Raw genomic sequence first — 21344 nt, 5'->3', positions numbered from 1 at the left:
AAATCAATTTAAATAAATGTTTGGTTAAATGTTTATAAGAGGTTATATTATGCCAACTTCTTACTTGTTCATTTAGATATCATAAATATTTCATTATGTGAAAACAACTTATAGGCTAGATCTCATTTCGCAAGAATTCTTGAATATTCACACTAATCGCTGAAAAAATCATAGCTAGTCATATATTAAATGAGTAACTCATCGCCAAAAGCTTAAAATTAAAAAGGAGAAAAAGCCTTCCAGAATCTTTGCAGCAAAAATAGTATTTATTGTGAAGTGTGAATACATCTTAATATGTTTGAATATGATGTGTGATGGGGCCCCCAGAGAGCTTCTAATGACCAAAAAAGGACTAAAAAAAGGACTTAAAATAGACCTGTTAGAGGTTCCTGAGGACACTGAGCTGAGGAGCTGGAAAAGAGCACCTTTCTCAGCCTGTCCTGAAGGGGTCGCCCCGCCCTGTGGGTGCACAGAGACTTGAGTTCAAGGTGCACTTCAACCACTGTGTGTTCAGGTTCCAGGTGCAGGGCTCTCTGTACACTATTACAATAGTCTGTTCTCTTACCAAGCTCTGCAGAACTACTTTATTTTAGAAGAGCTGCTGATTAATATAAGGGTTTGTGTATAACACTGGAGTTGAGTGTGGTGGATATTGGAGACTATTAGTAACGTCAGGAAGAAGCTAAGAGTGGAATTCTAGGATTCCTTATTGCTACAACAACTGATGAATTATTTTCTTCTTTGGGCAGGTGGGGGTGAATGGGATGCTGGTCTCTGTCCCTTACATGGGTGGGGACATGGAAGTCAACATCTATGGTGCCATCATGTATGAGATCAGATTCAATCGTCTTGGCCACATCTTAACATTCACTCCACAAAACAATGAATTCCAGCTGCAGCTTAGCCCCAAGACCTTTGCTTCAAAGATGTATGGTCTCTGTGGTAAGAACATCTTCTTGATCCCCGTCCCCCTTTTATATGTATAAACCTTCCTGGCTGTACTCTCAGGACTCCTGGATGCTTGTGTTTCTGGTCGGGTAGCAAGATTCAGTCGCTGGTAGGGATGGAGAACGACCAGGTCTCTGGCACCGATGTGTTGGCAGCCACAGCCACCAACCTGGTCTTTCCTTGTTTCTCTAGGGATCTGCGATGAGAATGGGGCCAATGACTTCATGCTGAGGGATGGCACGGTCACCACGGACCTGAAGACGCTCATCCAGGAATGGACTGTGCGGCAGCCGGGGAGGGAATGCCCCTCTGATCCCGAGGTGGAGTGTCCTGTCTCCAGCACCTCCCACTGCCAGGTCCTCCTCTCCGCACTGTTTGCCGAGTGCCACAAGGTCCTCGCTCCAGCCACGTTTTATGCCATCTGCCAGGAGGACGGTTGCCGCCCAGAGAAAGTGTGTGAGGTGGTTGCCTCGTACGCCCATCTCTGTCGGACCAACGGGGTCTGTGTTGACTGGAGGACAACCGATTTTTGTGGTGAGTGTCCTCAAGGACCCCTAAAAATTGTGAACACCAACGAATTCTGTGTGTGCTCAACTTCTCCGAGATTCCAATTCTTCGTCTGGGTAAGGAGGATCAGAATCCTGCATCTGTTATTGCCTAGGATTTCAGTCAGGATCAAATAAGAGGGCAGGTGTATCAGTAATTGGAATGTAGAATTTCTGCATTTATCTTCAGATAGAGTGGGAGGGAGGGAGGCAGGAAGAGAGAGAGAGAAACATCGACGTGAGAGAGACACCTGAAGTGGGTGCCGCCCACACGACCCCAACCAGGGCCGGGGACAAACTGCAATCGAGGTACGTGCCCTTAGCGGGAACTGAACCCGGGTCTCTCTGGTCCACAGGCTGACGCTCTAATCACTGAGCCAAACCGGCCAGGGCGGAATGTAGAATTTCTGTATAAATGAAAGCACAGTCCTTTCTATTAGTATTTCTACTTTTCAGACAAATGTGATTTTCACGTGTTAGAGACAGATGGGCATCAGCAAAGTACAGAGCAATCAGCCATGTTGAATTTAAAATTCCACCAAGCTTTAGCAAAGCCTCCCAGCGTAGGCTATGCCTGAGCAGAATTTTGGAGTGTGAGTGGAATTTTGCCATTTGAATACCAAGTGTTTTCTTAGTTACAGGTGCCACAGGGTTGCTGGTGTAGACATCTGGTTTCCAAGGGCAGCTTCTCTATTTGGACTTCGTGTTTACCTTTTTATTTCTTATATTTTTTCCTTTATTGAGTTTAGAGAGAGGGGAAGGGAGAGGGCCACCTCCTGCGTGCTCCCCACTAGAGATCTGGCCCACAACCTGGGCATGTGTCCTGACTGGGAATTGAACCAGTGACGTCTTGGTGCATGGGTCAACACTCAACCACTGAGCCACAGTGGCCGGATGGTGTTTATCTTTTAACATGTAGAGGACACCAAAGTAAAATGGATGTGGCCCCTGCCGTCAAGGGGTGCTGAAGTGTAAAAAACACGGAATGTCCACATTCTTGATGAACTAATACAATCCCTTACTCTTTTTTGGGGGTGAAGGGGTGTAGGGAAATCAATATGTACAAGCATCTCGGAGTCTCAGGGTTTATTATCATACAGCTGTCAGCAGCTTTAACGGCCTGGAGGACTTGGGCATCCTAGTCATAGCTCAGCTGTTGATGGGCTGTTCTCTTAGTCTTTCTAGATATCAGTGTCTGCATCTCAGAATGAGACAGTTGGACTAGACAACCCCTGGCTTCCTCTGAACTCTGGTTTTCTGAGTGCATGTGGATGATACTGCCTCCTTTCAATCAGCCTGCAGATCAAGGGGCAAATGTTATTTTCCGAGTTGCCAATAGCATCTTCTCGGCTTGCTAATTTCTTTGTCTACCTCCCGACATTTATTGGTGCATAGGAAAACCCTTGACGCTCTAAATCCTTGGAGACCTCCTCTGGCTTCGCATCATGAGGTCACGAGGAAGGGGCTGAGCAGGGCCTGAGTGGGAGGAGTGAATCACCTGTACCTTCTCTCTCAAGGCAGCCTGTCAGAGCTATGGATTCCTTACTTTATTTTAGGAGGGATTTGTAGCCCTGGCCTATTTGGTTCAGCTGTTAGTGTTGGCCTGTGAACCGAAGGGTTGAGCGTTCAATTCCTGGTCAAGGGCACGTACCCGGGGTGCAGGTTCAATCCCCAGTACCAGTCGACGGGTCTCTCTCACATCAATTTTTCTCCCTCCCTCCCTCCCTCCCACTCTATCTGGAAATCAATAGAAAAATATCCTTGGGTGAAGATTAACAATCACAACAACAACAATAAATAAGAGGGCTTTTTAAACATTAAATATACATGTATTCGAAAGAAAGACCAACGAGACTTCCTACAGACACACGGGTTCATGTCATCATTTATGATTAGGTTTGGCTGCAAGCACCAGAGAAATACAATTCTCGTCACACGGCGATCAGAGGGGGATGGCTCCAGCTGTTTCTGGGCCTCAAGCTGGATTCTGGCTTTTTCCTCTGCCCTCACTTGAGTGTGGTTTTTCCTCCTGGTTTAAGATGAAGCTCTTCTTATCACACCCAGGTTCCAAGAAGCAGAATGGGGAAAGGATGGGAAAGGGACAAAGGCCATGCATAGTTGTTTTTTTTAAAAAAAAGATTCCTGGAGGCTGTTACAGGACTCTACACTCTCTCACAGTTCACAGGTCAAAACTTTGTCACGTGACTACACTTAGTTGCAGGGGAAGTTGGGAAATGTAGTCTTTGTTCTGGGTGATAGGGAGAATTAAAATTGGTAGAAACTAGCTATCTCTGTCCCAGCAAGTCTGTGAGATGATCAGCCAACCACCTTGAATGAGCTGTGCCTTGTGTCCCACTGGGTGGTGTGAGCCATCCAGCGTGACCCCTTCTCCATCTGCAGCTATGTCGTGCTCACCGTCTCTAGTGTACAACCACTGTGAGCACGGCTGCCCCCGGCACTGTGAGGGCAATGCCAATGCGAGTTCCTGTGGGGACCATCCCTCGGAAGGCTGCTTCTGCCCCTCACACCAAGTCATGCTGGAAGGCAGCTGTGTCCCCGAAGAGGCCTGCACCCAGTGTGTTGGTGAGGATGGAGTCCGGCACCAGGTAGGAGCCCCGGTCTCTCGCCTCCCACGGGGCAGCTTCTCTCTGGGGTCAGTAGGATGAAGTGCTCACTTCCAACTTTGGCAGCAGGGCTCGACTCTTAAGAGGGTCATCGAGGGATAGGACAGCTATATGACATAGTGGTTTTTGAGTCAGATCTTGGTTCTTATCTTGAGTTTGTCACGTATTAACTTTGTGATCAAACACCGAAGTGTTAACAATACTTTGTTAATACATTAGTACTAGTACTACTACCACTTACTACTACTACTACTACTACTACTACTACTACTACTACTTTTATCATCATGTTTATGTAAATAGGTGCTATAGGAACCCATGAGGGGATGGGAAAAGAATATTTTATGTGGTGATGTCTACCATTATTTAGATATATTACATAAATTGCATTGAACTAAGCACTATATATTTATTATCTCAACATTTTCCAAAGGTGTGTTTTACAGGATATTAACAGTTACCTGTGGTCAAGAGCATTTAAAGAGCACTAGCTAAACAAGATAAACAGGTTTCTCTATTTTACTCTAGAGCAGTGGTTCTCAACCTGTGGGTCGAGACCCCTTGGGAGGTCGAACGACCCTTTCACAGGGGTCGCCTAAGACCATCGGAAAACACATATTTCAGGTGGTCTTAGGAACTGAGACACCACTCCTCTGTCCGTCTCCAGGCGGGTCTGCCCACATGCAGATCCGCCCACATACAACATGAGGAGCTGTATTAAAGGGTCGGGCATTAGGAAGGTTGAAGACCACTGCTCTAGAGTTTTTAATGTACTAATGTGTTGTAAGTATTTAAGAGAGTTTTCACCTCTCAAACTTATTTGACGTGGAACTTGTATGTGTGGTGGATGAGTGTGTGTGTGTGTGTACATGACCAGGTGTTCACACAGCATCCCCTTGGACTAGGATTCCACAGAACACCTGGATATCTTGCATCATCTCATAAATGCTCACAGAACTTCTATGAGAAAACAGGCTCAGAGCGCTCAGGGCCTTGCCCATGGACACAGTATGTAAGTGACGGAGCTGGGATTTGGACTCAGAATTTGAAGCTATATCTGACTCCCCTGGGCCTGCTCTTTCCAATATACGAAATTGCCCTTTTACTAGGTCTTTTCTGGGCCGATTTGCTTGGAAGTTGTCAATTCTTTTAGCTCTGTTAGGAGTTATTGGTTCATTTAGAAAGGATCCTCCCCTGTCCTAAGATGGCAGTGGTATCCCTTCGAAGTTGACAACACGTGTGTTTGTTGGATCTGGGGGTGTGTGTCTGGGCACATGTGAGCATGCTGTGCTCCTGTCCTTCATCCTTGACGGTGATGTTACCAGAGTGTGGTGGCACGAGGACTACCTTCGGCTTCCAGCAAAGGAGAATGTGTTCTGTGATCGTGTGCTGAACCCAAGGCCTAACATCTCCGTCATCACCAAGGAGGGCTTTATCACTAAGTGGTAGGGTTTGGTGACTTGCCACTATGTTTAATCACAACTAGGAGAACTCCTGGTAAGGCTAGCTAACCAAACCACAGAATGAGGAGAGCAACAGTTCCAGGAACTACACTGCTCTGTCCCTGACATTGTAAGCCAGGAAATGGACTATTCCATTTGATTCTCTCCACAGCTCCATAGAGTCATAATTACATGTCCCTGAGCGCATGAGGAAACTGAGGCTCAGATGGCACAAGGTGATAAAACTGGCATTCCTATTCTCTATACCAGGTCATCCCATAGTGTCCTGGCCCTGCCACTGATCCCACTGGAACTATGAGCTAACCTGTGACCTAACTAGGTGTCAGGTCAGCATGGGCATCCACTGGGCTGTTACTTGGATGACTCCACCTGCTCTGTCTTCTTGTTGGGCTCTATTCTAGTAGATCCCATTTATTTTCACTGTGGAACAGACGAACCCAGAGGGAAGCCCAGTCATGTCCACTACTGTTCCAACTGGCCACTTTAAGTAGCTCTCGGAACCACAGCGTCCCGCCGACGAGCTGACGAAAGTGTGCGCTGCTCTCCCTGCTTTGCACGGCTCGCGGACTCCCGCTCGGCGGTGATGTGCGCCACTGACGGGGGGCTAGCCCCCAGCGGCCATTTCAGGCTGGCTTTGCTGGTGTGGTAACCTGCTCTTAGAGGGAGGCGGATATGATCTCTGCCCTCTTCCTTGGCGTTCTGTAATGAGAAGTCAGCTCAAGTTTGCAAAGTGTTTCTGGCTCCGTGAGCATCAGCTGTCTTCAGGATGCTGAAAGCAGAAAGCTTGTGAATTTTATTTTAGTACCTCTTCCCCTCTTTTATTTATTTTTTATCTTCACCCAAGGACACTTCTGCGTTTATCTTCAGATAGAGCAGGAGGGAGAGAGGGAGGGAGAGAGGGAGAGATAGAGAGAGAGAGAGAGAGAAACATCAATGTGAGAGAGGCACATCGACTGGCTGCCACCCACACAACCCCAACTGGGACCAGGGACAGACCACAACCAAGGTACATGCCCTTAGCAGGAACCGAACCTGGGACTCTCTGCTCCGTGGGCATACGCTCTAGCCACTGAGCCAAACTGGCCAGGGCTCGACCCCTCTTTCTTCCGTTCCTCTCTGACCCCATTTCCCCTTCTACTGCTCCCCCATCTTCAGTGCAACACCCTGGAATATGTGTTCACGTTGTATAAAGAACACTTCCAAATAGTGCAGTATTTTTGACATGGAAACCATCTTATAAGTATATTTTAAAATCAAGTAACATAAAATTAGTTAATCAAAAACTATAAAGGTTCATGCACAAAAACAGCCAGTTTTTGTTATTTCAGACATTATAGCTTACATGGAGGAAAAAAATATCCAGCCACCTGCAATCGCAGCTTTTACTTTCAAAGTAGAGGAAGAACAAAAAAATCTAATATGAAAAATATTTCCATTAAGTGAAATTTTTTAAACTGAAAAAGCCTAGAATTTTTTTTCTTCAGGGAAATAAACCAGGGTATAAATCTCTTGAGATAACTTTGGAAGGGCAAAATATTTACCAGTTTCCATAGCTCTTGTTTAGTTTACAAAGTGCACTCTAAAGATGTGAGCCTCTGTAGCCAGCTCAGAAGGGATCCAGAGCCCCACTGACTGTCTCTCTCCCAGTGCTGGGGGGCAGGGGGGCGCTGTGCTGGGTAAACAGTGCTCCGGCTCAGCTCAGTGCGAACTACCTCTATCACCCTAGTGCCTGGAGCCACCCTTTCTCTCTGGTCTCTGCTGTTCTGTAACCTGTACGTTTGTTTTATTGTTGAAAGTATTACACATGTCCCCCTTTCCCCCCTGACCCCCTCCTTCCCGCCCCCACCGTAACCTCTACGTTTTGCATCTTCTCTCCCGTTCTCAGCTGTGGTGCATGATGACTTACTGTATCCCTTCGCTGACCTTGGGCTTTGAAGACTTCTAGGTTCCCTTGCCGCGTTCTCTGTAGGACTCTCTCTTGTCACCTCGATTTCATCTTTAACCCCGGCCAGCTCTCATACCTGTTCTCCTGTCTCAGTAATTGTCACATCCTGGCCCTGGAACCTGGTGGGTGACAGGGCTGCCTGGAGTTGGCCTGTGCTGAAGCAGGAGCGCCATCTGCTGGCCTACATGCTGCATAACCTGGCAGGTTATGCCCGTGTACAGCCAGAAGGGGCTATTTTAGGGTCCATAGATTCTGTGTCCTGTCTCAGGTGGCCTCATTAGTAAAGCTTTACATATAATAAAGCTTCCTGGGAAAATAAAAATCCCTGGAGGAGGAGGTTTAGCACCTGCTTTTGGTCGTCTTTTGTGGTGTTGCCCACTCTCAGGACCATTGTAAAGTTGTATTATTTATTCTTAAATTTAGATAGCTGAAGTTCACAAAAAAGAGGCTTTAAAAAAAGTCTCCTTTAAAAGAGAGAAAAAAACCCTCAAAACATATAAAAACTATGACCCCCTTCTTTCTCATCTTACCACTTTTGCCATTTAAAAATCGGAATACAGACCCCCCCCCCATTTGCCCTTTCTTGGCATCACCGAGAGGCCTGAGATGTGAGGTGTCCCCCCGCCCCTGCCCGTTGGCCCAGCATCTCCACCCACCTCTGAGGGAGCCACTTGCAGAAACCCTGGAATAGCCGCCCCATGCGGCCTCTTCTGTGGTTCCTATTCCCAGCTCTCCCTTCTCTACCCCGCTGTCTTCACGTGCTAGCCTTTATTTACCACTCTCTGGGAGGGCTGCCCCTTGCCCACCGAGTTCAGCTCAGTCTCCCCAGACCGGCAGGGAAGGCCTCTGCAGGTGTCCACTGACCACAGGCACACTTCTCTCTGTTCCCACTGTGACCCCCGCCACGCCCAGGCTCCTCCCACCCTCCACAGGCGCACCTGGAGGCTTCTCTGAGCCCCCTGGCCCTAGTGAATTCTTCTTTTGCACTCCTGTGACCCTTTTATTTTTTATTTTAAAAATAGCTTTATTGAGATCTAGTTTACACATAATAAACAGCACCTAATAAAGGTTACACTTTGATGAGTCTGACACATACGTACCTTCTGTAACCACCTTTACAACCAGGACAAAGAACACCTTCATCACCCCTGAAGGTGTCCTTGTGCCCTATTTTAATACATCCTCTGGCCCCCCATCTCCCATCCCCAGGCAACCACTGGTCTGCTTTCTGTCACTATAGATTTGTTTATATTTTCTGGAATTTCATATAAATGGACCCATGGAGTATATACTACTTTTTGGCCTGGCTTCCTTCACTCAGGATAACACTGTTGAGATCCATCCATGTGTGCTGTGTGTCTCGACAGCTGGTGTTTATGGCTGAGTAGTATTCCAGGGTGTGGATGTATCACACTTTATTTACCTCGTGCAACTTTTCCTGCAGGAGTCTTATCTGCTCAAGTTGACTGTCAGCCACTTGGGCGCAGCGACAGTGTGCATTCAGTGTCTGCTGCTCCCGCAGCCCCGGCAGTGTGACGTGCCGGTGACAGGCACTGTGACTACCTGGGGGTGGCAGGTGTGCAGCACATGGTGTCTGGGGCCAGAAAGCCAGGTTCAAACCCTGGGTGTGCCACTTGGTCGTGTTCCTTCTCTGTGCCTCAATTTCATCATTTATACGTGTAGATAATAATAGTACCTGCAAGACAGGGTTATGATAAAAAACATAAAGTGAATAAATGTGAAGTTCCTAGGAAAAGTATCTTGAATGTCTCTAAAGCTAATTATTACTGGGAGGTGGCAGAGCACAGTGTGAAAAGATGGATTCGGGGTTCAAATCCTAGCTCTGCTGCTGTGACCCTAGGACCACACGTGCCGCAACTTCCTCCTTTGATAAGTGGGGATAATGATCAAAACGTCCTCGCCACAGGGTGCAGTGAGGATTCAGTGAGTAAGTTATATAAAGCCCTTAAAACAGGGGCACGCAGCAGGTGCTCTTCAAATGCTGGCCGTTATTTCTGAGCGAGTGGGAGGTGTCGGGGGTGGGGGTGGGGGTTGGATCTGGAGGAGGCTAGGCAGCGTGGGGGAAGGTGCTTTACTTGGAGACCTCTGCCCTTCCTTCTCAGAGGTCTGATTGCTGACCTTGGAAACAGATGGCTAAGTGAGACTTTCTTGACCTGGACACTCTGTAGAGGCCTTTGAGATACTGGATAAGCATGTGTTTATTCAAGTGGCAATTTCAATTGCATTTAATTTTTACTCTGAATTTAACTCGAGGGCCGAGTCTAGAGGGAGACCCAGTCCTGGCTCTGCGGTCCCCACATGTGCTGGTGACAGTCTCCCACCCCCCACAGCAGTCCTGTGAGGCCAGCTGAGTGCCCTCACTTCACAGGTGAGGCACCTGGGCACAGAGGGTGAAGCCCACCCTAGCGAGGCCTCCCTGACTTCAGGGCCCTCAGGGGGCTGTGTGCCACTCCGGGAACCTTGCTTTACCAACTGGGAGAATCCCCATCTGAAAAACTGCAAAGTGATCGCTACAATCACTTCCAATACCAACAGTGTGACTGTTCTGACAGTTCTGCGGTCCTCCCCACGCCTCTTCCTGCCCCATGGCCTTAGGGCAGTGCCCGAATAGGCTGATGGTGTGATACAGGAATTCTCGTTCTCTTGCTTTGCTTAGTTGTAGCACCGCCATCTGAGAAGGCAGCAAGGGGAGCTTCCACGTTTTCTAAAACCTGTCGATTGCAAGGCACTGGGCTGCCTTTCGGGCGCCTCCTGCTCCTGCGGCCCCTTCCTTCTCAGCATGGACACTGCCTTTCCGCCTGGGTCTGTCTGCGTGGCCCCGACAGGACCTGGCTCGGGGAGACGGAGCCAGAGGAGGGGACTGACTTCCCTGTACTCTGAGGCTGTCTGCCCTAGTGTCCCAGGCCCCTTCTGAACCCCATTTTCCCACAGTTCCTGGAAACGTGGGTCCCCGACCACCAGCCCTGCCAGATCTGCACGTGCCTCAGTGAGCGGAAGGTCAACTGCACCTCGCACCCCTGCCCCACGGCCAGAGGTGAGCTCAGCCCCGGGGCTCCCTCCAGGCCTGCAACCACCGCATCCAAATGTGGATTTCCTTGGCCCTGCCTGCGTTTTCCAGGCCAGCCCCCCTTCTTCACCTCTCTGAGCTGGGGTTCCCGTTCTTCTGCATCTGCAGTAGCCGCTCTGGGAGGTTAGCCTTGCCCTCCTGTCCCACCTTGGCCCTCAGACTAGAGTGTCCTGGACACATTCAACAGGACGCACGGGGAGCCTCATTTGTCAGCGGTCCCATGGCCTGATGCCTTGTGGGCGAGAGTCTGCACTATATACTGTAGATATATATTACAGATGTCCCCCACCCCACCCCCGAACTTTGCCCACCTCTACCCAGCCCCTGGCCTTTACTGCTCTGCCGTCTGTGTCCACGGGCTATGCATACGTGTTCTTTGGCTATGGTGTCCCCCTTCTTTGAGAGTCCGCACTATTTTAGATCCTGCTCCAGGCCGTACCACTTTATTTCTCTGACTTCTGTGGCATTCTTCTCCAGCTCCCACGTGTGGCCCGTGTGAAGTGGCCCGCCTCCGCCAGAACGCAGACCAGTGCTGCCCGGAGTACGCGTGTGGTACGTGTCCCGCCTCGGGCGTTCCCCAGGCCCGCCCCGGCGCCAGGTGAACGACGGGGTGCTGCAAGGGGCGTGTGGCCTCTGGCACGGGGTGTGCGAATGGAGGTGGGTGAGGGCTGTCTGGCTTCCCCCCAAAATGGCAAGAGTCACCTCTGGAAAATAGGATTTGCTACGGAGGGAAATTCTGCAGCAAATCATTAGATGTCAGATTTGAAAGCATTAAAAAAAGAATGGGGTGATCACTAGTGGGGGAAAGTTATGCCAAAGCAGCCCATTGTCCCTTTCCTTTTCCTTTCTGAGGACATTAGATATAGAGAAGGCCAGAGACAGGGCACCTTGATCTCAGCAAGTTATTTGTCAAAAGGTTTCGTTATTGGCTCGCCAACTGCACAGTGAATAATGGGCTGAATAATGATATAATTAAATGAATCCAGAGCTGATAGAATTATGGTTCACATGACAGGAAACCTCTGATGCCCTGTCCCTGTCCTGCCCAGTGTGCTAATTAATGGTCTGGATGAAGACATAAAGCACAGACTTGTACAGTTTGCAGTGATGTGGATCTTGGGGGGTGAGCAAATAGATCAAGGGACAGTACAAGGATTTACAAAAGAATAAAATAATCTAAGAAATTTATTCATGCTGACGAAATTGATCAGGGGCACACAGCTGTCCTGTCCGTGTGTGTGTGCGTGTGTGTGCGTGTGTGTGTGTGTGTAGGGGACCTAACTTGAGAACAGCTTGTGTAAAACAGGTCTGAGAATGTTAACAGTAGGCAGAACTAGGAGCATCATTTAGTTCAAGTCCCTCATTCTGTAGACATTTTAAGCTTCTACAATGTGCCAGGCACGTTGCCTTCATTATGTCATGACACCCTCAGACTGATTCTGTGAGGTAGATTTCTCACTTTGCAGAAGATGAAACAGAGGTCTAGAGGGTTCAAGTGACTTAGTCCCAGCAGATGACAGTCGTAATCAATATGAGCTTATCGTCTGACCTGGATGGATCTATCTATCATCTGTCTTATCCATCTTCATCATCATCATCTCTCTCTCTGTCTCTCTCTACTTATCTACCTACCTACCTATCATCTGTCTGTCTCCAGCCCTCCACCTCCACCTCTATCTCAATCTCTACCTCTATTTCATTATCACCGTCTACCGAAAACAGAAGTCTGCATGAGCAGGAATGCAGGGTGCCACTCACAGGTCATATAAGAGTAACCTTGCTGAACTCTGAGTGGATGTCTCTTTTTCCTGTTCCTTAGTGTGTGACCTGATGAGCTGTGACCTGCCCCCCGTGCCTCACTGTGAAGGTGGCCTCCAGCCGACGTTGACCAATCCCGGCGAGTGCAGACCCAACTTCACCTGCGGTAAAGCCTCCGTGGACGAGGAGGTGGTGGTGCGGCCACGCCTTCCTGTGTTCTAGTTAGCTGAATCTGGGGTTGGGGTATGTCTGGAACAGAGGGGTTCAGGTCACACCTGGATTGAATCCTCCCAGCTGCATGCTGCTGAAGGTGCACCCGCTACGGGCGCAGCTACTGGCATGCCCGTCTGGGCTGTATTCCGAGGCAGCTGGGTCTGAGATGAAGTCTCCAGACCTAATCTTTATTTACTGCCATCCTCCCAGACACCACTGGGGGGAGGGAACGTTTCCTTGGCTTGTCCTCAGCCTTAGGACTTATTCTCAAGCAAATGTATAGGTGTCTCCACCTCTTGTATGTTTATATATTTAATCACTAAGTAGTAATAATTTAAGCATAGGATTGGACCGAATTCTGTGTTTAGCTACAGAGAATACCCACTTTGAACCAAGTGGAGTTCTTGTCCTGTTGCGTCAGGATCTCTCCCAGGCTCCTAGATGTGAGGCCGTGAGGGTGAGAGGACACCTTGTGTTTGAAGGAGGCGGGCCTAGGCCGCGGGCGCAGGGTGGGAGTTGGCACTTAGGATGTGACCTGGTGGGTCTGATGGACTGATGGCACTCATCCAGTCTTGTCAGAGGGTCTTAAACTGTAGGATAGTGTTCTAGGCACTGAGGTGGGATAGGATCACATGAGCTACCAGCATGTGAACATGCTTGCCAGCTCATGGCGTGCCCAGGTCTGGCTGGGCCTTAGAGATGCTACATCTGCCGCCGCTGAGAATCAACAGCTGGAGGAGACTTGCACCTTCCAGATGCACGTGGGAAGGCGGTAGAGCGGGGACCGGGTAGCCTTCGCTTCTTCTCCGTTAAAATTCCTAGCTTCACAGTTCTCCTTTGGATTCATGTTTTCATTTTTCTGAAGACTGACTTCATTTTGGGATGATTGACTGCCCCGCAGCCCCTGAGCTGGGCTCACCTGCATGTCTGATGGAATATTCTGGGTCGAGAGTTCCCTGGGTCCTTCTTTAATGGCTGAATACTCGCACACCCCAGCGGATTTCAGTGCTCGGTGTGGCAGGACTAGGGGGTCACCTTGTACTGCTCCTCAGCCTGCAGGAAGGAGGAGTGCAGAAGGGAGTCCCCACCCTCCTGCCCCCCACACCGGACACCGACCCTTCGGAAGACCCAGTGCTGTGATGAGTATGAGTGTGCTTGCAACTGCGTCAACTCCACGGTGAGCTGCCCTCTGGGCTACTTGTCCTCGGCCATCACCAACGACTGTGGCTGCACCACCATCACCTGCCTTCCTGACAAGGTAGGGCTGCTCAGCTGTGGCTGGGATGATGGCCAAACATCTGCTCCTCGCGGGAGACTTGCCTTCCTGCCTGAACCAGTGCTGTATGGCTGGTGCCTGAGCAGTCGGCGTTCTATCCAGCCCAATGGAAATTTAATTCGCCTGGGGGTATTTATAGAGAACCTACTGGGTACTCAGCATGGCTAAGTGCTGAGCTTACAAACAAGGTATAAGAAATGGCCTGGCCTTTAAAGAGATTTCTTTAAGTTAGATAAGGAAATAATATGATTTAGTGAATTATTTAGAGACTAGGTAATAGTTTACTCATTTTTAATTGCCATCAATTCATCTGTCTAGCCATCCATCCATCCATCCATCCATCCATCCATCCATCCTTTCATCCACCCTTCCCTTCCCTTCCCTTCCCTTCCCTTCCCTTCCCTTCCCTTCCCTTCCCTTCCCTTCCCTTCCCTTCCCTTCCTTCCTTCCTTAATTCCTTCTTTTCTTCCTGCCTTCCTTCCTTCCATCCAATATTTACTGAGTTGCTATTTACATAGCAACTACTGTGTTGTCTCGAAACTGGTACTGCGTTAGGTGCTATGGGAGAAATGTAAGATGTAGTCAACTTATGGTCTTGCTAGTATATATAAGACAATAGTCCATACACTGAATACAAAAAAGTAGCAGCAGGTGGTACAGGTATTAAACGCACCTAGCAGTCATAGGGAAGAGATCCACCAAGAAGAGCTATCATGAAAGATGTAATTGGCAGAACTTGAAATGCACCAGAATTGAAGTAGGAAGACCTGAGCAGAGTTGCAGCTGCAGGACTGTTGAGGGCGAGTCCCACAATGAATGCCAAAGAGAAGCCACGGTTACATTTTCCTGGAGCCTATTAGGGCTTGAGCACATGCTCATTTGCCTGGAACGCTCTAGACCCCTGGTCCCTTCTGGACTCTTGGCCAGCTCAAGGTTTCTAAGTGCCCAGGCTCTGGAGGAGCAGGAGCAAGTCTAGATTTCACGCTTATTAAAATCTACTTTATAAGCATCCCTGCAGGTAGGCAGAGACCACATTAATTTTATTTATTGTTATGTTCTCAGAGCCTAGAGCAACTTCCAACACGTAGTGGCTGTGTTCTAACCTCTTGTTGAATGAACTGAATGAGCTCACTCACAGAAACCTCATGTCTGCAGGTGTGTGTCCACCGAGGCACTGTCTACCCCATTGGCCAGTTCTGGGAGGAGGGCTGCGACGTGTGCACCTGCACCGACATGGAGGACGCCGTGATGGGCCTGCGTGTGGCCCAGTGTTCGCAGAAGCCCTGTGAAGAAAGCTGCCAGTTGGTAAGGAGCACAGAGACGCTAGGCACTGTGTGCAACCATCAGGGTGAGGAAGCAGGGGAGGGGATCCCAGGAAGAGGCATAAAAGCCTCTTTAGTAAACTCGGGTTCAAGACCAGGGTGAGGGGGAAGGAGGGAGAAGGAGGGAGATGGGGCTCGGGACAAGAAAGAAGCACGAAGAAAGGACTGCAGTGTCGTCCTTCTGAGATTCGGCCTCGGCTGATGCACATGTCTGTTGTATGGATGCCCCTTGAGTCTAGAGGGCTGTGGAGTCTGTTTGAGCAGAGATGTGAGTTAAACGCCGGGAAAAGAGGACCTGATTATTTCCTGTCTCTTCAGCCATCACCTTAGGCTCTCCCTAGAACAAACTTATGTTCTGAATTTTCTGAACTTGTCCCGGTTTTAATGTCCTATAGTGTTTTCACCTAGATTGCTGATTTTTCAGACTGTGTTTATAATTTGAGGCACAGAAAATATGATTACAGTTCCCTAATTCAGTTTTAAATTCTTCTCATTGTGGCCTACCCCTAAGGTCCCTCGGTGTTCTTGGAGACTATTCTTGTACATTTAAGACTAATAAGATCCTAGCCCGGCCGGTGTGGCTCAGTCATGGAGCGTCAACCCATGCACCAAGAGGTCCCTGGTGTGATTCCCGGTTGGGGCACATGCCCAGGTTGTGGGCCCAATCCTCAGTGGGAAGCATGTGGGAGGTGGCCGATGGATGTTCTTTTTCATTGATGTTTCTATCTTTCTCTCCCTCTCCCTTCAATAAAGGAAAAAATATTAAAAAAGAAAAAAGACTGATCAGATCCTAGAAAAATAAAGCAATCCTGTGCAGGGAGAATTTGGGGGTCACAGTTTGCTTGCTGGTTTAATGCTATTATCATTACTAAAGTATTATCAGTAAATAGTTATGATAAAAGGAGAGTAACACATTTTGTGGTTACTTCTGTAAATGCTGACAGCAGAGAAGATAGTGCTATTGATGTTGTTTTGGAAATGTATGGTTTGATGGTAGAAGGGCGGGCCTATGAGGAAATACAGAAATAGGGAGTCCATCAGCTCATCTACCTGCAGTGATGTACTGAGGAGGAGTAGAGTTGCTAGGCAACTGTGAGAGAGGATGATGCTATGGTATCCAGGTGTGCCTTCTGGGAATGCTAAGTTTTGGAAACCTGTTGGTCTCCATCTCCTCCCATAGGCCATGGGAGGCAATGGGAATAACTTGCTATCAAGTGAAGAGAGTACTGTTTAGAGGTCAGTTTTATAAAATTGGTACCCAAAACATTTTGCGTTTTAGTAGGGAGTTTTGATGGCAAAGAACAGAATCTACTCAAGCTAGCTAAAATAAAACTCTCAGGAATGAAGTACAGGATATATAAGTGGTCACACAACATCTCTCCCCACTTGTCCCACGAGCCCCCACCTCTGCTTCTCTCTGCCCATCTGCCCCAGCTCCTGATTGAAGGTCAGCTTCTCTGACGGGGAAGTTTTACTTTCTCAAACATTTTATTTGCACATGGCTTTATTGAAGCTGGCTTCAACTCAACACGACTTTTCAGATCCAGCGTCATCCCGCTCTAAGGTGACTTGTTCAATCTGTGTTCAGTAGACTGACTTCTCAGGAAGAAAACTGAGGGGCTCAGCTCATGCCATGGACCCTCTGTCCAGTCCCCAGTCTAGCCCGTCAGCTCTTGGGGAGGGTGCAGGTCGTATGGTAGAAACGTGTCTAGTTGTCTCTGCAGAACCCCAGGGCGCGGTACACCTGTCAAGCAGCTTGCACACCTGTGCCTCTGCTGCTGGCCTGACCTCCCTCCTCTGTGTTTTTTCAGGGCTTCACTTATGTCCGACGTGAAGGCGAATGCTGTGGAAGGTGCCTACCATCTGCCTGTGAGGTGGTGATCGGCTCCCCACGGGGAGACTCCCAGTCGTACTGGAAGGATGTAGGTCGGACCTCAGGATGGGTTGTCCAGTCTGTGGTTTAGTGCTGGCTGTGGTTCACCTGCAGAATAGAGCTCATCCCCTGCCCTTAGCGTTCCCTGCAGGAGGTTGGTCAGCTCTTGGTGTCATCCAGACATCAGCTGGGCTTACCTTGCCCCTTAGGAACTAGTTAAGATCTCCTCAGACTTCCCATCTCATTGATTCTGAGAGAAGCCCAATTCCCTCCCCAAGAGTTCTGTGAACTCCCAGGGGGTTTATGTTCTGCATTTACCTGTGAATCTGAGGTCCTGCTTCCCCTAAGTGGTTGGTGTGGGGACAGCTTCACCGCCCTGCAAACCCACAGGCTGCCAGTGCTAGATGGTGCCTATCGACCCTGGCAGGCTCCTCCGGCCTCTGTCTTGGAGCAGCAAACACTCTTCTGTTCCCAAAGTCCCCCAGCTATTTCTGCAGCCCTGGCTGTAGCGCCTTGCCATGTTGGCAGCCCCATCTCCCCACCCTTGTCTTCTCCTGCCCGGTCTGCCACCCCAGCCAAAGTCCCTCTCTCAAAGCAGCCCAGGCTCTCACTTCGGATGATTAACAAGCCGTTTTCTAAAACACAGAGGCTTCCTTCCTGGGGGATTTTAGTCCAGATGCCAGGGTGGTAGAAGTCTGTCGCTCTGGCTCATGAGGGTGCAGTGGGGTGTTCTAGGCCCTGGAACCTCAGGAGGCAGGTGCTGGAAGAGCGTGAGGCACACCTGTGGGCTTTGCCCCTGTGCCCTTCCAGTAAGACCCAAAGGCGTAACTGTCTTGCCCTGAACCTGCCCATCTCTGCCCATTGCCCTGCTCTCCTCAGCAACAACAGAATGACGCACTGAGTTTTCCTCACGGGTTTCCACCTCCTCATTCTGATCCGAGTTCCCCCTGGGTTTCCCTGCCCCGTGTCCCTCCTCTCTGCCCTTCTTTGTTCAACTCCCATCCCTCCTGGAATCAGGCAGGTTTTGTCCCTCCTTCCCAGGCCAGGGTCCAGCTCCAGTCAGAGGCTGCTCCACCTGGTGGGGACCGATAGCTGGTCTCTTTGGGGCTTAGTGTGCCTGCCTCCTCCCCCACCCCAGTCCCACATCTCCCTTCAGACACACCAGTGACTAGAGAACAAAGGGGACCTGAGATTTTCTTCCCCAGTTCAGCTCTGCATCTACTCTAGAAGACAGGTGTTAACGATGGCTCTGCCCTGCTGCTGGGAACACGCCAGTGACAGCGGGGTGGTGGGGGTGGACCCTCTCGATGCATCCCAAGGCCAAGGCTCGGCAGGTGATAATCAGGGGAGAGATCTGGAGCGCGAGGCCGTGCCTGCAGCAGGAAGGTTTGGTCAGGGTGGAGACAGTGTCTCCACGGTCTGGCATTGTCCGCTCCTCATCCAGAAAGAGGTAAAAGTGAGCAGGAGCGGAGAGAAGCAGGCCAGGGCCCGAGTGGGCGGTGGGGGAGTGCACCGTGTGCATCTGGAAGCTGGTGCACACAGACGGCGTTCGTACGGCACATCGTCCAGGCAGACCCTCACGGTGAAGGCTCCTGAGCCATGCTCTGGACGTGCGGAATGCTTCTTGCTCCTGGAGCTGACCATGGGGTCAGGCCACCTGTGCACAGCCCCAGAAGCTCAGGGACAGGTGGCAGGCTGCAGGGGTCAGACACCAGCACCCCAGTCTTTTGCTGTCTCCCTGGATGAGTGGAAAGTATGTCTAGGTTGGCATGGGTTAAGGTGCACTCCTCGTCTCCTCTGTGCCAACCTGTGCTGTTGATTTCCAGCCCTAGAGTCTCTGAGCTCAGCTCCCAGCCAGTGTGGAATGGGGCAGGGAGCACCCCAAGCTTTCTTGAGGCGCTCACTCAGGTGTCTGTGGGAGACAACAGGTCTCTGAGCTAGGATCTTGGTCAGGGCAACTTTGACCCAGAGTCACGGAAGGACTTGAGATGAGCCCCATTCATCCCCTCCGTGGGCCTTACCCTATGGATGGGACTTAGATGTTAAGCCAGGACCCCTCTAGGGCCCAGGCCAGTCCCCTGAGGGAACAGCCACTCCCATTGGGACCTCGGCCCCAGCCTTTTCCGTCTCCTGTGTTCTAACTACAGATTGGCTCTCACTGGGCCTCCCCGGGGAACCCCTGCCTCATCAATGAGTGTGTTCGAGTGAAGGAGGAGGTCTTTGTGCAACAGAGAAACGTCTCCTGCCCGCAGCTGGATGTCCCCATCTGCCCCACGGGCTTCCAGCTGACCTGTGCGACCTCAGAGTGCTGCCCCAGCTGTCACTGCGGTAAGGCGTGCTGTCCAGGGCCCACCTGGATTCTTTGCCTTTTTAGCAACTCACTGAATTGGGCGGAATCAAAATCTTTCCATCTGTTGCTAATACTTTTGTGACAAAGCAAGTAAGATGAGAGAACTATAACAGTTTCTTGAAGATCACCACTGTGCTCAGTGATGGCTTACACTGTCCCATGTCACCTGCACGACCGCCCCAGGAGGTGGGTACTGCTAGGACTTCCCTGAGCTGCAGACCTGGGACTGGGCCCCACACTCTGGCGTTAGAGACCACCTTTGTGGTTATTCACTGTGCTGCCTCTGCTGGGGAAGGTATTCCAACTTCCATCCCCAACCCCACCAACAAGCAAACAGCAACAACCGCTCTCTGCTGCCTGCTCTGAGTTCTTTGTGACTTACAGTTCCCAGAGTAGGATTTCATTCTTCATAAACCCAAACATTCCCCCACTCACCCCTTATGTGTGAATCACGTAAACCAGCGCCGTTCCCTCCAGGACGCTCGGGGTCTTCTACTGAGGGCGGTGGTGGGAACGAGGCAGACCGGCCTTCCTTGCCAGGCCTGGGAAGGGGGCCACTGTGGCTCTGGCAGTAAGACCCACAGCGCCTGGAGGTGGAGGGGGCGAGGGGCCGGCAGGTGTAGGAGAGAGGCCCAGACCAGAGGACAAGGCCTGGAAGGGATCAGCCATGGGCGGGGCGGGGTGGCCAGGGTGAGCTCTGCATGCTCACGTCCTGTGCTTCTCTCCCACAGAGCCCGTGGAGGCCTGCATGCTCAATGGCACCATCGTCGCGGTGAGGGGCTGCCTTCTCCAGGGCGAGTTAGTGGGGCAGGGGCGGGGGATGCTGCGGAAAGCGTGGACCACTCAGTCTTTCTAATGTGGAAATGAAAGAAACCCAGGAGACCAATGCACGTTCATCGTCTCCAGGGCTTCCCGGTGTGCTGGAGCCCAGCCTGAGAGGTCTTCCTAACTCTAGGGCCTGGGCCCCTGTCCGGCACTCACCCCCAGCCCTCCTCCAGGCCGCGAGCATTCTCCTTGCACATTTCAGCTTACCCCCCACTCCCGCTGCCCTGGCTCCTTCTCCCGCACGAGAGCCCTGGCTCTTCCCGTTGCCGCCCTTGAGGTGGGAAGGCAGGGAAGGGAGTGGGCCACTGGGCAGCAAGAGGGTCAGGGCGATGGCTCAGGGCGGCTATGGGAAGCTGGGTCCCCCACCCCCCACAAGGCAGACAGCTTATGGGCTGAGGTGAGTGGGGCAGTCAGGGGGTCGGGGTGCTGGGAGACCTGACCATGGTGCCTCTGGTTCCAGCCCGGGCAGAGTCTGATGATTGATGTGTGCACGACTTGCCACTGCACCGTCCAGGTGGGCGCCGTCTCTGGATTCCGGCTGGAGTGCAGTAAGACCACCTGCGCGGCCTGCTCCCCGGTGAGAGAGCGTTGTCGGGGAGCCAGGGGGCGGACCGAACGCTTGTGGGCCCAAGCCATGGGTCCTCACTGGGCTTTTTAGATAAAGCTTTTGTTATTCTCTAATTATGGACATTTGGCAACTGTAATGAAGAGTCCAAGTCACCCACCTACATTTCCTCTCTCAGAAATTATGATTTAGTTTTATATGTTTCAAATATTTTCTTCCTGTGTTTTTAAAATAAACACAGTATTTGCAAGGCGTGTGATGCTATATTTACAGTTCCATATATTGTTTTACACAACATTTAAAAGCCATCAGTACCATTTTTGAAAACATTAAAGATTACTTAGTCAACAGATATTTATCAGACACCGACTATGTGCAAAGTTCCACACAATATTCTTTGGACCAGATGTACCGCAACCTGTCCTTTTATTATTGGACATTTAGGTGGTTTAAAATATTTCACCCTGGTTGTGCTAGATCATGATGATGATGCTTGCTCTAAATCCCTCCTGAGGGTGGATTCTGGGGTAAAATCATCCTTTCTGGGGG

The 21344-nt window shown here is 50.3% G+C and overlaps 1 protein-coding gene across 1 annotated transcript in view; it reads left to right on the top strand.

Moving 5' to 3' along the window:
• The window catches only part of VWF (von Willebrand factor), a 125460-nt gene that overhangs the window by 91471 nt on the left and 12645 nt on the right, over window positions 1–21344 (top strand). The window contains exons 36-47 of the mRNA XM_036250841.1: window positions 750–942; window positions 1141–1482; window positions 3894–4099; window positions 10478–10580; window positions 11091–11165; window positions 12433–12537; window positions 13637–13842; window positions 15016–15165; window positions 16994–17104; window positions 19203–19383; window positions 20137–20177; window positions 20691–20807. Coding sequence (XP_036106734.1) covers window positions 750–942; window positions 1141–1482; window positions 3894–4099; window positions 10478–10580; window positions 11091–11165; window positions 12433–12537; window positions 13637–13842; window positions 15016–15165; window positions 16994–17104; window positions 19203–19383; window positions 20137–20177; window positions 20691–20807 — 1830 coding nt within the window. The remainder of the gene's footprint in view (window positions 1–749; window positions 943–1140; window positions 1483–3893; window positions 4100–10477; window positions 10581–11090; window positions 11166–12432; window positions 12538–13636; window positions 13843–15015; window positions 15166–16993; window positions 17105–19202; window positions 19384–20136; window positions 20178–20690; window positions 20808–21344) is intronic.

Source organism: Molossus molossus, unplaced genomic scaffold, assembly GCF_014108415.1.
Source record: "Molossus molossus isolate mMolMol1 unplaced genomic scaffold, mMolMol1.p scaffold_m16_p_10, whole genome shotgun sequence".
Classification (NCBI taxonomy): Eukaryota; Metazoa; Chordata; class Mammalia; order Chiroptera; family Molossidae; genus Molossus; species Molossus molossus.
This window is presented reverse-complemented; position numbering and strand designations above follow the sequence as displayed.